Genomic DNA, 17,071 nt, shown 5'->3' on the forward strand with positions numbered 1-17,071 from the left:
CAAAGGAAGCAAAAAGCGGCGACGGCTGTGTTCTTTTTTTACGGAAAGCGAAAAAACCGACATAGAAGATGACGCCATGAAATATAAGAAGACAACAGCCGGATATATGTAGTGCAAGCTCATCAGAGCGGTGTCTAGAGGCCTTGATTGCATAGCGTATAAAGGAGAAGGCCCTGAATCAACCATGTTGAAACCAACTTGTTCGGCCATGGCTGTCAATAGCTTGGTGAATGAAGATCTCCACAGGAAGAATTTCGGTCCAGAAGTCGAGACCAGTAATCGAAATACGGCGAACGGGGTGTTTTTGTGATGTCGACTGCCGGAGAGATAACACGGCCGGCCAGGCGGTGTTGTTTTTGAGAGCCGGCGAATGCTCTAATCCACAGGCCTTAAGGATGGAATATGAAGAGATCTGAGATTCTGATGGGGCGGATGTATTTCAGCTTATCCCCAAGCAAAGGGAAACTCCGAGATGATGTTCAAAAGGGTTGCTTTTAATAGTAGGCAAACAATTGCGATGTCAGGTCTCCCAGAATGATACCCTTAACTTTGGCCAGTCTGTCTTGCACAGTTCGATTGCTTGCAGTCTTATATTGGTCAGCCACATAGCCTATCAAAGTAGGTGTGCCTAAAATCAAGACCTCGAGGCCTCTTGAGCAGCCAGAGCAGACAGAGATATGAAACGAGCTGGGGGGAAACGGGAGAGAAGAGAAATTGCGAGTAAGGAGAGTAAATCCAGACGGGAACATCATAGCCTGGGACGAAAACGAAGCAACAGAAAAGGGAGCGGGGAGGTGACACTTCAAGAAAATACAGTAGGAAGGAGCAAAGGACGTAACGGGGGATTTCCCATAAAGCTTACAGAAGAAGTAAGAAGGAGCAATTCTGGGGACAGGGAAGCTGCAACACAGAACTCCTTGCCTGGTAGGAAGTCGTGAGCAGGGACAAAAACAAAACGCGTGAGACATCAGCCTCACACAAACACAGACCAGAAGGAAGCCACAATTGAACGAAGACAGCAACGTGAAAGCAAGTGGTGCGACCGATTGGTGACCAAGATCACGAAGCCAGACAAAGCCGCCAGCAGAGGGCAGCCTTGAGTCGGGAGGCTGCAGATCCCGGTTATTATTCAGACGATGATGAAAGTTCCCATTCTTCTCCCACACCACAGGGCGCCAGATTGTCAAACACGAGACAAGCGGTCAATGACGATGCTGCGCAAAGGGGACCTCGCTGGGAAAGGTATGGGTGACAGGTCTCAGAAACAGCTTATCTGCTATCCCTTCGCCTCCACACGCGTTGAATATCAGTCGATTTAGCGTCTTTCCGGCTTGAACTAAATAGTAGATTAGGTTCTTCGTGTCTGGGCGTGGCCGTACAACGAAGAGAAAGGAAGCAAAGGCAGCCCTCTCTTTCCCCGCAAATTTCTCACTCAAGAACTCTGTGGAAACTAGAATTACTTTAACGCATCGACTCTCACCCGACGCGACGCCTGTGAGAATCCCTACCGAAACACATCTATTGGCCCTGGGGCAGACAATCAAAAGTGCCTGGGCGGGCAAGAATGCTTCCCTTATTCGAGGTCGTACAGACAGACGGGCGAAAACTGACACAAGAAAGCAGAGTCGCCTACTTTTGAGTGACCACGCAACCTCACTCCCTGTGTCCATGCGGCAAGAATGAGAGAGGGGTATAGGGAGGGGGGTGGGATTGAAAGCACTCGCGTAAGGCGGACAAAGAGGTACACGAAAATGAAGTGTCAGGGTGGATGTTTCTCTGATTCTCGGTGTAGCTAGGAAGGAAAGGGAAAGCCGAAGAGGACGAAAAAGAGCGGGAAAGATGGCCAAGACCAGTCCTTATTGGGGCTCTAACTAGAAAAAGCTCCAGGAGTAGCAAGCAGCAGTGGACAGCGTCTAAACTCGGTGGCAGCGGCTATGCTGGAGAGCTAGCCGAGCTGTCTTGATGGGACAGGAAGGAGAGATGACGGCAGTGGTGGAGCACAAGTGGCATTATTACGTGCAATTTAGAGAAAGAAGCTGCTCTAGCTGTAAGTGACAAGCGAGAAGGCGGGTAAAGAGATACGAGTGTTCAGGTGCGCGCAAAGTAGAAGAAAGACGACAGGACAGTCGAGGCAAAGAAAAGGCGGTATGTCGTGTATAGCTTGTGACTGTCATCAAGAAGCGGATAATGGCATGGCCAGTAGTCCAGGTTCGGCTCATTAAGAAGTGCCTTAGATGGCAAATCCACGTGGAATCATAGTCGACAGTCGGATGGCAACGAAACGAAAGAGCCATTTTAAATGCCCCCCAAACGATACAAATCCACTAGCTCATCATGCAGGTGCAAGCCTGCATGTCTTCGCTACTGGGGTTCCGCTGAAGAATAGCGGCGGTCGACTGAAACGGTAAAGGCAAGATGGGCCCTTAACATCCACAACTAGGACTACTATAATACACTGCTTCCGCGGCTAAGTATTAATATGGAGGACACAAAAGGTGTCACAAGGATGGGTCCTATTATCTCACCGCTGCCAGACGGCTGGGCTGCGGTAAAAACAAACGCTTAAGCTACATCGCTCAAATAAAAAGAGAGCACTTCTCGAGGTAGACTTTGGAGGCAACCTCTTTAGCGCATTCTCCCCCTGTCTGGCCCCAACACTCCTTCCTGCTCTTTGCATACAATTGACTGCAATTTGCGCAGAAGGCGTGCTGGACCGGCTCTGACCATATGCCCCGCAGTACGGAGTGCACTTCTACTTGCCTGTTAGCGGTTCACACGTGTGGGCTTGCTACACCGGCTTGTCGACTTTGTGCCCAGCCCTATACTAGTAATTCGCAGAAGCCCAATCTCTAAACTTGAATGTCTCGTGGTCCGAGGTCTGGTGCGCTTTCAAGCCTCGTTTTGGCCATTGGGTACTGTGGTGGATGGAGGTGGGTCGGATGCTCGTTTGTACTCCGTTCGAACACTTGCGTGTGTTGGACTCGCATGTACAGTCTCACGTACTCTGGACGACTAATCGCCTTGAGTCACTCCTTGAAGTGGTGAATGAGATTTAAACGCCAGCATCAGTGAGGTGCCCGCCTTGTTAATCCACTCTGAAGGACGGCGTGGCCGAGTTAGTTCTGAATTCCGGCTTTCTTTGCCCAACAGACGAAGGCAACGAGTCATGCCTACCAGCTATACACGACATCCGCCTCCTTGGCGGTGTACGCCTCAGCTAATAGGGATAGTTTACGCTGGTCGTGCCCGATCAGGTCTCCAGTTGAAGCAGACTGTATCGGGCTTCGACCTTGTTGCTGCCATATACGATCACGATGCGACTGTCGCTGTGGGTTTTTCTTCGTGTCGGTCCCGATCGATCGGGAAAGGGGTGGATGGCTGGCATTGTGTCATCAGAGATGAATACGAACCGGATGCGTCTCGAATGCTAAGCAACACCGATCCACTCCAGTCTCGCATACCTGCGGTTCTGTGTACGTATGTATGTGTGTGAGTACGAGTCAGTGAGGATCTTACGTGTATCGTGCAATACCTTCTATGATCTCATGATATTCGACGTTTTCGCTGTGAACTTTACTTGTCCCGAGTCCCACGTCCCACGTCTTATTATCGAATTATGTTTTCATGGATGGACTGAAATCGCCTGTAATGCGTTACAATGCTTATTCTTTTCATACCCGAACCTTCCTCGTGAACCTGAAGTACGTGTTTTCGGACCCAGCTTTTCGGCCAGTTTATTAATCGTGGTATATCGAGGCGGGGACGAACGAAACGGACAATCGAAAACAGACTCCTTGCCGTGTCCTCCAGTGTGAAACATGGTGTGGTGTACGATCGGAACGGCTTCGAGATAGAGCTGCGTATTATCGGGACGGCCGATCAGCCTGTTCTCAGGGCTGATACTGCCCTCTTTTGTCTCCCCCCTCGCTGACCTTCATTTGCGGAACATCAAAAAGCGGTGCCCTTACAAAGGACTTGTGAGATGCCGAAATATGACATGTAACAACTTGGCAGAGCCCCTGGTCAAGCCTGGCTACTGGGTTTAGATGGTCAGTACGGAGTAAACTCTCTCTTGCGACAACCCTGCTCTGTACCATACTTTCCTCGTGCATGGCTCCCAATAGGAAAGTGAGGCCGAGTGATGAAGTGAGCTGGATGTCAGCTAATAGTGACAGGTGACAGGAACATTTTGCTTGAATCACAAAGGCGTGTCCTCCTCTTTGCTTACCACGATCGCTTGTAGTTTTGAAGAAAGCCACCAAGACCGGGTCATCAGCCCCGTGGATCCTTCCTTTATGTGTTTTCGTTTTGTGCCACCCGGTCGCTTAAATGGTTGTTGTACGACACGATAGCCCTCAAAAAGCAAGATAAGCGGCTGCTGCTCACCTTGGGGAAGAGCAATAATGATCCTGCGGCCGTTGCCGCACATGTTCACCTGTTCCATACAAGGGTCCGTTCGTAACACAAATCGCTTCGCCGACTTTCTTTCTCCCTTCTCCTTTCCCATTCTCGCCTACTGACGATGCGCTACTTCGTCTTGTAATACGGTTCTTAAAGCTACGGCCTAACCCGCATTTTCGTCGGAGAACATTCGATCCATTTGTCTTACAGGATCGGAAGCCCAAGGCTGGATAGGAAATAGATCTTGCACTCATGCTGCGAGCGGTGTACTTACGACCAATTGGCTGACCGCCATCTTCTCGGATCCTTGGGAGTCACACAACCGGCCGGTTCCTCTTTTCGTATACAGTTCTATTCGTCTCTGTGGAAGGAGGTACTTGTAGGCCTTGTCGCAAGACGTAAACGTAAACGTATGAGTAGGGTGGCGTATTTCTCGAGGACGAGGTTTTTCATCAATGAATGACCTAGTCAGTCTTTCAAGCTTTTGACCAGATTCTGACCTTCTTTATGACTTTGTTTGTGCCCCAATTCGAGTTTCTGCGACAATGCGCTTTTGCCTGAACTTATGGCGGCCTATTTTGTTGAGCGTATATAAAGTACAGTGGACAGCAATTACGTCAATATCAGGGGCTGTAACTCAGTGGTAGAGTGCTCGCTTTGCATGCGAGAAGCCTAGGGTTCGATCCCCTACTGCTCCAATTGGATTTGCAATCAGGCATAGAATTTTGCACCTTGGTATCGCCTATCAGCGACCACAGGTATTTTTTGTCTCATGCGCTTTGAGCCATTTCCGAACGTCTTGCTTCCTCACAGCTGTTCTCGAACGCGTCTTGACTTCATTGTATTGACCTGACATCAGAGTGGCGTTTCCAACATACCGTACATAATAGAGTTTTCCTCCCTCCATCGACTTTTTGCGAGAAATGTACTCCGTACATGCAAATCCTTTTCTATAATAGCCCCCCTGCTTTCCTACGCCTTCGCGCCATCGAATTTTGGTTTCTTTTTCTTTCGGCACATATGGTACACTATTAAAACAACATAGAGAATCGAGATTCGTAGAGAGGGTATGAATGGGGAGACGAAGCGGTGGATGAGTCACGGCACGTAAGCAGGACATGGATATGGACGTGAAGCGTTGGGAGTCGGGTGAAGTTCGGGGTTTCAGCTGGCTCTGGTTCACCTGCTCAGATGTAGTCCCGACCGCTCTTCTGCATCTCGATGAGGCGCCAGCCGCGGGTCTCCGGGTTGCTGACGTCGTCAGGCATGCGGGTGATGCCGATGGCGTAGGTGACGAGCTGGACCTTGTCTTCCATGCCGGCAGCCAGGTCGCCGGACTTGACCTTGCGGTAGACGTGGACTTCCTGGGTGCGGCAGGTGATGATGAAGACGGGGATCTCGCCGGGCTCGAGCATGCGGGCCTTGAGGATGTCGACGTGGCGAATGTCGAGGATGCGGCCGTCGGACTTGAGGCCGGCCTGGAGGTACTGCTTAGTGAGGGCCTCGTAGACGGAGAACTGGGCCTCGGACAGCCAGAGCTTAAGGGTCTCGACGTCGCCCTTGACGTAGGCGTCTAGGACCTCGGGCAGGATGTACTCGCGCAGCTCGCGCAAGAAGGGTTCCAGCTGGAAGGCCGGGTCCATCTGGCGCAGCTTCTTGATGACCATGGCAGTTTCGTTCTCGGCAAAGAAGCCGGCGATGCGGTCGGTGATGCTGCGGGCGGTGCTGATGAGCGGGTTCTCGGACTCATTGTAGACGCTCTTCATGCCGAAGAAGCCCTGGACGACCTTGCTTTGGTCCTTGAAGTCGCGCCAGGCCTCCTTCCAGGCGGCGTCCTTGTGGAGGGTGACGTTTGTACCGGCACTGGCGGGTCAGCAGGAGAAGGGGTGGAGGGAGAGAAGAACAGGATACACATACTCGGGATTTTCTTCCATGATCTCGGGGGTGCCGCCGTTGGTCTGCTGCCACTTCTCGCGGCGCTTGCGGCGCTCTTCCTTGTCGACCCAGCCGCCGTAGCGCGAGCTGCTGCCGTCGTCGATGACATCCTTGACGTTCTTGTAGGCCTCAGTGTCGCGGATGGGCTTGGTGGCCTTGTCGAGGACCTCGCCGGTGGCGTTGGCGCCCTTGCGCACGCCCTTCATGACGGGGGTCTCCCAGGTCCAGGAGGCGCCCTTGCCGACGGCCGTGGCGGTGGTCTTGATCACGTTGGCGGCCGTGGACGAGACGGCGCCGGACGTGGCCTCGTACGCCTTGCGGGCGCGCTGGACGGACTCGCTCTCCGAGATCTGGTGGGCGCCCTCGGCCAGGGCCTTGGTCGAATCGTTCCACTCCTTGGACTGCTTGAACTCGGACTGCATGGTGTCGACAAACACCTGCCATGGCGTCTTGTCGCCGTGTGGTGGCGGTGGTGGAAGCTCCTCCTCGTCCTTCTTCTTGTTCTGGCCCTCTTTGCTGTCCTTGTCCTCTTTGCTGTCCTTGTCCTCTTTGCTGTCCTTGTCCTCTTTGCCGTCCTTGTCCTCATTTGCCTCCTTGTCGGCACCTTCAGCTGTGCTGTCGGCAGTCTGTTCCACCTTTGGCTTCTCCTGCGCCTGCTGGTTATGTTGTTGTGTCTGTTGCTGTGTCTGTTGCTGTGACTGCTGCTGCCACCTCAGCACGCTGGCATGAAAAGCGCGCGACTGGACCGGCAGCTGGAGCCGTATAGCTGCAGGCAGGAAGGGCGAAGCCAAGGGAGAGGGGCGGTAGGCAGAGGAGAGAGAGGAGCCGAGGAGGACATCGTTGGCAGAGCTGTGCAACCGTGCGGGCGTGGCCAGTAACCGGCGGTATGCTGGCGACCGGCCGTAGCTGTTGGTGGAGAGGGAGAGAGCGGCGGGGGAGGAGTGCCTCACGGGGATTCGCAGGGAATTCATCTTTGCAGGACGGCAGGACGGAGGCTGCGAGCGCCTTCCCTCGGATGAAATGGGCGAAGGTCTCTGGAAGGGATGTGGAGTGGTGGGGGGGGGGGGGGAAAGAAGACGCAAAGCAGAGACGAAGAGCAAGAAGCGGATTTTGTGCAATTTTTACCGTCGTTTTTGTAGAGGAAAAATCCCAGTTAGATACGGTATGACGATTTTTGCTGGGGCTGGGATTGGCCACTGGCAGGTGGCAGCGGCCGGTCGTCGGGCAGGCGCGGGCTGCAGCGGGCAGCGGCGACGCTGATTGGCTGCCTGATGGCTAGAGCATTTCGTTGGCCAGAATGGGGGTGTAAAAAACTCAGAAACCGAACAGTTTCTCCAGAACGGGCGACAAGGCGACGACGACGACAACGACGACAAGCGCGGCCAGTCCCTCGACCACGAGAGCGACTTTTCGAACAACAACACGCCGGCTAACTGAACGGACAGCGTGGGCAATCGGCAGTCATGGACAAGGTTGCCAGCGGCTCCGGGCTGCTGGCGAGAAGGCTGATGCAGACTATGTTCTCGATGCCGCAGCGGCCAGCAGCCGTGACAGCAGGCCGTGTGGCGACAGCACTCCGGACAGAAGGGCCACGAGCGCTCTCGGGCACGGCGGTGCGGCGGGAGGACCGGACGAGCTCGTTCGAGAAAGCGCTCTCGGACAGACCGACGACGACGACGACGACGACGACGACGACGGCCACACCTGCGAGCAGCCGCAACCTGATGGAAGGCCTGGCCGACCTGCTGCCGACGACGCGGACCAGCGGTGAGCAGGCACTCTCGGCGGGGTCGCCACAGGCAGCCAGCCATGCGCTGGGCAGCGCGCTCGGCGGGCTGAGCGGGCTGAGCGGTTTGAGCGGCGGACTTGACGATCTCGACCGGATGAAGCGCGAGGTGGACGACAACATGGAGGAGTACCACTTTAGCATCTACAGCCACAAACACAACACGCACGTGACGGTGTCGAAGCCAAACCGCGATGTGATCGTGTCGATGTCGTGCGGCAACCTGGGCTTCCTCAAGGCACAGCGCGGGTCGTACGACGCGGCCTACCAGCTGGGCGCCTACGTCTGCGACTGGCTCTACCAGCGTGGCTGGCACAAGACGATCCAGCGGCTGGAGGTGACGCTGCGCGGGTTCGGACCTGGGCGCGAGGCCGTCAGCAAGATCCTGCTCGGCAACGAGGGCCGGCTGCTGCGGAGGAAGATCACGCGGGTGGCCGATGCCACGCGGCTCAAGTTTGGAGGCACACGGTCCAAGAAGCCACGGCGCCTGGGCTGAGCATGTCTTTCTGCTGTACATAATAATGTTGTAAAAGTACGGAGTATGAGAGGAACCTTCCAGTATGTGATTACGTAATGACACATGTATGTACGGAGTACGTACTAGGCAAGTATGCAGACAGGTCCTGACCGCCTTTGGACGCCAAATGGCAAAACGGATTGACGCTCTTTGACGTCGAGCAACGCACCGATGACGATGCCAGGGCCAGACAGTTTGACGGCAGCAGGAACGACGCCGACGCCGTCGGTGTTCAGTTTCGATGCGCTCTTTGACAACCCCATGTTTGCGGGTGGCATGGGGCTGGCCGGGCTGGGAGCAGCAGCAGCGTTGGGGCGGCGCGGAATGATGCAGGGAGCCGAGCTGCTACGACGACGGCTGCTGGTGAACGTGGAGATCAGCCGGCGGGACCCGTCGTACCCGTGGGTGCTGGCATGGCTTTCGGAGCCGCGGTCAGCAGGCGGCTTTGTGGCCTCGCGGCTGACACGAATCCACAACCTGTCGGTAGCGACAGCAACGAAGAAGACAGCCGGAGAAGGAGGCGGAGCAGGAGAAGGAGCAGGAGACGGAGCAGGCCAGGCACAGATTGTGTTGCAGCCCGGATACGGACGACATGTGATCCAGCACCGGCCAGGAGTGTTTATCGGAGTGCGGCGCGAAAAACAGAGCACGTCCAACATGGCGACAGGCGAGCCACACGAGACCGTGACGCTGACGGCATTATGGGCCCAGCGACACGTGTTCGAAGAAGTGTTTGCGCAGGCGCACGCGCTAGCAGCACGAGCAGCCGAGGGCCGGACGCCCGTGTTCAGCGTGCAGGGCATGGGATGGGCGCCGCTGGGCGAGCCGCGAACGAAGCGGCCGCTGGCATCGGTGGTGCTGGACAGCGGTGTGGCCGAGGGCGTCGTGGCGGACGTGCGAGACTTTCTGGCACGTCAGCAGTGGTATGTCGACCGTGGGATTCCGTACCGCCGTGGCTACCTGCTCTACGGGCCGCCGGGCAGCGGCAAGACGTCGTTTATCCAGGCCCTGGCAGGCGAGCTGGACCTTGGCCTCGCTGTCGTCAACCTGAGCGAGACAGGCATGACGGACGATAAGCTGGCCATGCTGCTGATGCGGCTGCCACGGCGCTGTGTCGTGCTGCTGGAGGATGCCGACGCTGCCTTTGTCAACCGGCGAGCCCGCGATCCTGACGGCTACGGCGGCGCCACCGTGACCTTTTCTGGCCTGCTCAACGCGCTCGACGGCGTCGCGGCTGGCGAGGAGCGCATCGCCTTTCTGACCACCAACCATATCGACCGCCTTGATCCAGCCCTCATTCGTCCCGGTCGCGTCGACATGATGGTGCGCATCGGCGAGGCCACTGCCTTCCAGGCTGCTCGCATGTGGGACCGTTTCTACGGTGATGTCGACGTTGACGGTGCAGGCCGCACTCGCTTCCTGCAACGGCTATGCAGCCTCGGTCTCGTGGCTGATCCAGATGCCGTCGACCGTAGCAGCTCGGTGCCCCGACGACACACCAGCACGGCTGCTATTCAAGGTCTCTTCCTCTTCAACAAGACCGACATGGAGGGCGCCATCAACATGGCCGAGGGCCTCATCCCGCGGCACTTTGAGCCTGAGCCCGAGGACCCGAGCGGTACGGTAAAGTCACCGGCTTGAGGACTACGACGTCCTGTTCTGTAGTAGTTGTGGCATAGACCAAATGGATACCCAGACTAGCCGCCAGCGAAGAATATGCAATATGCAATAATCCGAGCATCCAAACCACCTATCGATAAGCTTGACCGCCAAAAAAACCAGAGCAACGGCAGAATGCGTCTTAGTCTGGAAAAAAAATCTACATACTGCACGACGACCTCAAGGAGGACCACGTCTCACCACCACCAGCACCACCACCCCTTCACCTCACAATCGACCATGCTGCGCCAGATCACCCCCCGCAACGCGCGGTCCAAGCGGGCGCTCGACAAGCGGGCGCCCAAGGCGGACGAGAACCCCAAGACCTGTCTCTTTCTGCGCGGCACGTCGGCATCGCAGGTCGTGCAGGACTGCCTGACGGATCTGCACGCCATGCGGGCGCCGCTGGCCAAGAAGTTTACCAAGAAGAACACGGTGCACCCGTTTGAGGACCCGTCCAGCCTCGAGTTCTTCTCGCGCAAGAACGACACAAGCCTGCAGCTGTTTGGCAGCAGCAGCAAGAAGCGCCGCCACTGTCTGACGCTGTGCCGCACTTTTGACCACGCCATGCTGGACATGCTGGAGCTGTACGTCGATGAGACTACGTACCGGCGTCCGGGCCAGGCGGCTGAGCCGGCCAGCACCACCAGCACCGATAGCCCGGTTCCCAACCCCCGGCGCTCCATTCCTGTCGGCGCCCGTCCGATGGTCCTCTTTGCCGGCTCGCCTTTCTATGAGGCCGACGTCGAGCACGGAGCCACGCCGCTGACTGAGTCTGGCCGCAAGTACGCCCTCGCCAAGAGCTTGCTCACCGACTTCTTCCGCGTCGACAGCTCGCCCGACAAGATCGACGTCGAGGGCCTCTCGCACATTGTCGTGCTGACCGCCGAGGAGGACTCTGCCGATGATGTCGCCGCCACCGGAGCCCCTGTCAAGAATGCCGCTGCAGCAGCTGCTGCTGCTGCTCTCGCTGCTCCTGCTGCTGATGCTGCTGCCAATCCTGTCCTGCACATGCGCGTCTATGCCCTCCAGACAAAGCGCAGCGGTCAGCGTCTGCCTCGCATTGAGGTCGAGGAGATTGGTACGTCATCTGTCTTCCTCTTCTTTTTCCTTCCTCACTGACTTCCAGGCCCTCGCATGGACTTCCGCCTCGGCCGCTTCAAAGAGCCCGACAGTGCCATGCTCAAGGAGGCCATGCGCCGCCCCAAGACCAACGAGCCTCGCACCAAGAAGAACATTGAGACCGACGGCATGGGCGACAAGATCGGCCGCGTCCATCTGGCCAAGCAGGACATGGCCGAGCTGCAGACCCGCAAGATGAAGGGTCTCAAGCGCCTCCGCGGCGACGCCCTCGATGACGGCGCCTCTGTCGCTGACCCGCAAGAGGACGCCCCCAAGAAGGCAAAGCGGTGACCACTCTCGTCCCCAGCCTTTCTCTCTCATCTGCATAAAGGGGAATGAATTGATCCTCGTATATCCTTGTCGTGGAGCTCGGCGTTTGGGGCCGGTCACCGCTGGCATTTCCTCCTTTCCTCCTTTCCTCGGAACTCTTTATTTGCTCTTTTTGGCGCCTACCTCTATATGTACACACTATAGCATACGGGTGATACACACGAAACAATCTCTAAGAACAAACGCCGGTTTACTCCTCCTCGTGGCCATAGTCCTCCCGCTGGTTCGCCTGTCGGCCTCTTTTCCAGTCCAGTGTCAAAGCAGAATTAAATCAAAAATAGAAAGCCTACTGTCCTCATGTCCTCAAATCGCCAATCTATCCATCGCTGCGCCTGTAAGCAAATGTGCACTTTATGCGTGCTGTCCGACCTAGATCAGGCCGGGGTAGTTGAACTCGACCGACGCCCCGCCACCGTTGATCGACTCCGAGACCATGTCGATGTGGCTCACAAAACTCTCGGGCGCCCGATGTGTCTGGCCGTTTTCCGGCACGTCGTAGCACGGCGAGCAGCCCCAGACATCAGGCGGCACATAGTCCGTCGGTGAGTTGTCGTCGTGGTACAGGGCCACACGCACAGCCCACTGCACGTGGGGCCACCAGCGACGCTCGACGTCCATCGGGATGGCGTCCGAGTTGAACATGGACACGATGCCCAGCACCTCGCGGCGCGCCATGCCCTGCAGCCACCAGACCCGATCGAGCGTCTTCAGCATGGCAAAGAAGCAGGCCAGGATGGTGATGGCCCTATACGACCGGCTGCCGAGCAGGTCGACAAAATGCCGCGACACCGTGGCCGGGAAAACCAGGCAAGCCCCGTTATAAGGGCTGCTGTGGGCCCAATTGAGCACGGCAACGGCATGTTGGTACGCGTGCCGCGTGCGCTGGGCCACGTCGTCGTCCTCACCAAACAGATTCTCGTTCATGAGCTCGCCCAGACGGCTCATCGGCGGGCTCTCGAGCACACGAGACCGGCCCTGGCCGTCGTCCAGCCCGGCACTGGAAGAGCCATCAAACTCGCTGCCAGTGGCCGATGTGCTCTGTGTAAACGGACTCCGGCCAAAGGAAAAGACCGACTTGGGCGTCCACGTGGCGTCGTTGCCGGTGGCACCGGCGGTACAGGACAGGCCAGTCAGCTCCTCGTCGAGGCCGTCGAGCAGGTGGCCGAAGAAGCCCTCGTGTGCGGCAGCAATGTCCAAGTGCAGCGGGGGCTGGGCGTTGATGATGGGCAGGACAATGTCGCTGCTGCGCAGCCATTGCCATGAGGCCGCCGTGATTGTCTTGACGCCCTGAAAGGCATGGAACCAGGACATGGGCAGGCCGTAGGCGCCGGGGTTGCCGGCAGCAGCCGTTGTCGAGGATGTGGAGTTTGCAGTAGTAGAGGAAGGCGAGATGGAAGGATTGCCAGCACCGGCACCGGCCAGGCCGGCGGCAGCTTCGTCAATGTCGGCAATGCTGACGGCCGGCTCCTCCTTGTTGAAGATGCGGGCAGCAGCCGACTGGAAGGCAATCAGGGCGGCGTTGAGAAAGAGAGCGACGGCGTTGGAGGGGTTGATGCCGAGCTTGAGGAGACGATTGTACTCGCTGAGCGACGAGGCCATGTAGGCGTGAGAGGCGCTGATCAGCTCGCGGTCATGGGGGGCCAGGGTGCGTAGGTGCAGGGCGGCAATGGCCAAGATGCCGTCAGTCAGGTGGTTGGAGGCAGTGGCCGTGGAGCCACTGGCGGCAGCAAAGGCAGCGCGGGGTACAAAGTCGCGCCATATGGTCTGGACCTTTTCGTTGGACGACGACAGCGTCTTAAAAGTGACAGTAGTGAAGTGATGGAGGAGACGAAGCTCCAGAATGCGGCCGGCGGGGGTGGAGGGCGTGGTGGCGGTGAGAGCTGACATGCAGGAGGGGGACGGTGGTGGGGGGCCGAGTGTGGCGGTCGAAGCAGTAGAAGAGGAGGTGCGGGCAGCCAGTCGGGAAGCCGCTCTGGAGGACGCGGGTCTCGTCACGGGCGTGAGGCCGGGCTTGGAGCCGGAGGGAGAGCGCGAGCCGTTGGGCGAGAGGCCGGAGGCGAGTTCGGGAAACTCAAAGTCGCAATTGACGCCATGCTTGTCGCAGTTGGAGCATCGCGGGCGAGCCTCGTCGCACTGGAAAGCGGTCAGAAGAGGGCGGCCATGTCAAGGGGGGGGGGGGGGAGTGGCCATTCTGGCATCGTGGAAGCCTGGCAGCTGGACTGGCTCACCTTGATCTTGCGCGACTTGCAGCGACGACAGCCGGCCCTGGATTTCTTATGGGACCTGCGCGGGGGCATTGCTGAGGAGGATGAGGATATGGAAAAGGCGAGAAAACGCGGAGATTGAGCAGGGGTCTTATATAGGCGTGCAGCAGGAAGGCGAGCAGAACGGGCAGGCAGCACCGGTTTGGCGAGCATCCAAGGCCAAGGACGAAGAGGGGTGGGAATTTTTGGCTTCAGCCAGGCCGTCTTTGGCTGGGCAGGCCGTGTGTTCTCATGGTCTGCAGTGACGAGGCTCGACGCGCATAAGATGCACGCAGGAGTGAGTTGGCGACAGTTGTGGCGAGATGCGGGAGTCGGGGCGGAAGGCGGTCAGAGGCATCAGGATCGTGCCGGCTGGAGGCCAGGGGTAGAGGAGACGGGGACGGGATGGTGGAGTTCGCCGATGCATCAGTAATAACGTCTTGGTTTGGTTGGTGCCTTGCGCTACGGCGGGTGATGCGCGCTAACCAGGAAGGTGTGGCGGTGCTGATTGGTTGGTGGCGTGAGATGACAAATGGGCAGCAGCGCTGCGAAAGGCGAGCGAAGAGGCGATGGTGTGAACGAGCGACGCAGAAGGAGAGGGAGAAGAAAACAGGATGCAAAAGGGAGAGTGAGAGGAGGATGAAAGGAGAAAGAGGAAAAAGAGGAGAGAGAGAAAGAGAGAGAAAAGTTGATGGAAAACACAGGTGGCAGGCGGTATACAAACGAGCAGGAGGGACCGATGCGGGCGGCTCTGTAATAGGAAGGAGCACCCCGCAGCGGTGGTGGCGAGGCCACAGAATCAGAAGGTGCAACCGGTTATTGTGTCTGAAATGATTCCAGGGCAGGAGTGACAGTTTGTGTGACAAAGACTGGGCGCACAAGCGATGTGCTCATTCTGCTAGAAAATGACGGAATCGCGTATGAGTAATTGGCCGTGACAGCCATGGTGTAGATATAAGGAGCGAGCGCACGCAGGACGGTCGAGATGGGCTTGGCAACGAGCTTACGGAAGCTTATAAAAGGACGGAGCAGGAATAAATTTTTCTTGAGTGGTCGGACAGGACGATTCCCACCAATTGTGAGCTGAAGAGGTGAAGAACGAGAAGAACGGACAAAACAGACGAGACAAACAAGAGCGGACAAGTGGACAAGAGGCGACGAAGGCAGAAAGAGAACGAGAACGAAGAGCAGCCAACAGAAGACAAAGAACAGAAAAAATAAGAAAGAAAATACGACGGGACGATACACAACTGATTCATTTCCAACCCAAAACATCACACCGCCATCATGACGGAAACCAAGATGGCCGAGCCGAATGGTGTCGCAAAGCCGACAACGACGGCCTCCTCGACAGGCCTGGTCAAGCCTGCGGTAGCCGGGTTTGGCACGCTGGCCGTGCATGCCGGCTCGCCGCACGATGCCGTGACGGGAGCCGTGATCGAGGCCATCAGCCTGTCGACGACGTTTGCGCAGTCGGCCGTCGGCCAACCAGTCGGCGCTTTCGAGTACAGCCGCAGCAGCAACCCGAATCGAGCCAACTTTGAGCAGGCCGTGGCTGCGCTGGAGCACGCCCGCCACGCCCTGGCCTTCTCGTCCGGCAGCGCCGCCACGGCGACCGTTTTGCAGGCTTTGGCTACGACCATCAGCGAAGACGCTCCCGGATCTTCGTCCTCGTCCTCTTCGTCTTCGTCTTCAACTTCGCCTCCCCCCATCTCCTCCTCCTCGCCTGCTCACGTCATTTCCGTCTCGGACGTCTACGGCGGCACCCATCGCTACTTCACCCAAGTCGCCAAGGCCCACAACATCCGCGTCACCTTCACGCCCGCCATCGAGGTCGACATCGTCAGCCACATCACCCCGGCCACACGCCTCGTCTGGATCGAGACCCCGTCCAATCCGACCCTGCGCCTCGTCGATATCGATGCCGTTTCCCGTGCCGCTCATGCCCGTGGCGTCCTCGTCGTCGTCGACAATACCTTCCTCAGCCCCTACATCCAGAACCCGCTCGATCATGGCGCCGACATCGTCGTTCATAGCGTCACAAAGTACATCAACGGCCACAGCGACGTCGTCATGGGTGTCGCTGCCTGCAACCGCGACGATCTGCATGCTCGACTCGCCTTTCTGCAGAATGCCGGCGGCGCCGTTCCCTCGGCCTTTGATAGCTGGCTGGCCCATCGCGGCCTCAAGACTCTGCATCTGCGTGCCCGTGCCGCTTCGACCAATGCCCTCCAGCTCGCTACTGCTCTCGAAGGCCGTCCTGACCTCGTGAGCGCTGTCCACTACCCCGGCCTCGACTCTCACCCCCAGCGTCCTATTGCTCTGCGTCAGCACCGCGACGGTCTTGGCGGCGGCATGCTCTCCTTCCGTCTGAGAGCCGGTCACGCTGCCGCTGAGCGCTTTTGCCAGAATACCCGCCTCTTCACCCTCGCCGAGTCGCTTGGCGGCATCGAGTCCCTTGTCGAGGTCCCCAGCAGCATGACCCATGCCGGCATTCCCCGCGACCAGCGCGAGGCCGTTGGCGTCTTTGACGATCTCGTCCGCGTCAGCTGCGGCATCGAAGACTCTGCCGATCTGCTGTACGATGCTCTGCAGGCCCTTGAGCGTGCTTCTGTCGAGCCTGAAGCCCTCAACGGCAATGGCAGTGCTGTAGCCCATTGATGGCCTTTGCTCGTCTCCATCTTAGATATTAGATATCGCCCAATGCACTTAGACTACTACTGCACGTCCCAATAGACAGCTTTATTGGATCCAGCTTTTGCTTCTCAAAGGTACTCCGGTCCTCTCCCCTATGCTATAGTGGTAAATAGAAAGAAACCTTGGTACAGGATGATTAGAAACACCAACACAAACGTCTAGTCCAAAACAAAAGAGATGCTTCCAACCCGACACAGCTTGCCACCCGCAAAGGTTGACCTCTGTCCATCCATGAAACGCCAGTATATGATGTGAGGCTGATACTCGACGAAAGATTATGCCAATAGGACGGATAAGCAACTCGGTCCAGAGAAACGCCACGTTCGCCTTGTGTCCTTGGAGATCCAAACACGCCCGTGGCGCTCTGAATTGCGAAGCCGG

At 57.4% G+C, this 17,071-nt stretch overlaps 5 protein-coding genes across 5 annotated transcripts; 3 read left to right on the forward strand and 2 right to left on the reverse strand.

Annotated features, from left to right (window-relative positions):
* Nucleotides 1-5,588: 5,588 nt before the first annotated feature.
* CMQ_7848 (mitochondrial inner membrane translocase subunit) lies at nt 5,589-7,307 on the reverse strand (the record flags this gene model as incomplete). Its single annotated transcript, XM_014313488.1, has 2 exons — nt 5,589-6,264; nt 6,319-7,307. 2 exons carry the CDS (start codon nt 7,305-7,307, stop codon nt 5,589-5,591), a joined length of 1,665 nt encoding a protein of 554 aa, XP_014168963.1.
* A 492-nt stretch (nt 7,308-7,799) lies between these two features.
* CMQ_8006 (37S ribosomal protein) lies at nt 7,800-8,618 on the forward strand (the record flags this gene model as incomplete). The annotated part of the gene is made up of 1 exon (XM_014313646.1): nt 7,800-8,618. The coding sequence occupies one exon, from the start codon at nt 7,800-7,802 to the stop codon at nt 8,616-8,618; it is 819 nt and encodes a 272-aa protein (XP_014169121.1).
* A 192-nt stretch (nt 8,619-8,810) lies between these two features.
* CMQ_8023 (mitochondrial chaperone) lies at nt 8,811-11,711 on the forward strand (the record flags this gene model as incomplete). The annotated part of the gene is made up of 5 exons (XM_014313663.1): nt 8,811-9,122; nt 9,243-10,262; nt 10,509-11,228; nt 11,331-11,379; nt 11,428-11,711. The coding sequence occupies 5 exons, from the start codon at nt 8,811-8,813 to the stop codon at nt 11,709-11,711; spliced, it is 2,385 nt and encodes a 794-aa protein (XP_014169138.1).
* A 408-nt stretch (nt 11,712-12,119) lies between these two features.
* Nucleotides 12,120-14,047, reverse strand: CMQ_7830 (c6 zinc finger domain containing protein; the record flags this gene model as incomplete). The annotated part of the gene is made up of 2 exons (XM_014313470.1): nt 12,120-13,883; nt 13,979-14,047. 2 exons carry the CDS (start codon nt 14,045-14,047, stop codon nt 12,120-12,122), a joined length of 1,833 nt encoding a protein of 610 aa, XP_014168945.1.
* Nucleotides 14,048-15,280: 1,233 nt separating this feature from the next.
* Nucleotides 15,281-16,654, forward strand: CMQ_7930 (cystathionine gamma-lyase; the record flags this gene model as incomplete). The annotated part of the gene is made up of 2 exons (XM_014313570.1): nt 15,281-15,610; nt 15,788-16,654. The coding sequence occupies 2 exons, from the start codon at nt 15,281-15,283 to the stop codon at nt 16,652-16,654; spliced, it is 1,197 nt and encodes a 398-aa protein (XP_014169045.1).
* Between the last annotated feature and the right edge of the window lie 417 nt (nt 16,655-17,071).

Source organism: Grosmannia clavigera (assembly GCF_000143105.1).
Source record: "Grosmannia clavigera kw1407 unplaced genomic scaffold GCSC_82, whole genome shotgun sequence".
NCBI lineage: Eukaryota > Fungi > Ascomycota > Sordariomycetes > Ophiostomatales > Ophiostomataceae > Leptographium > Leptographium clavigerum.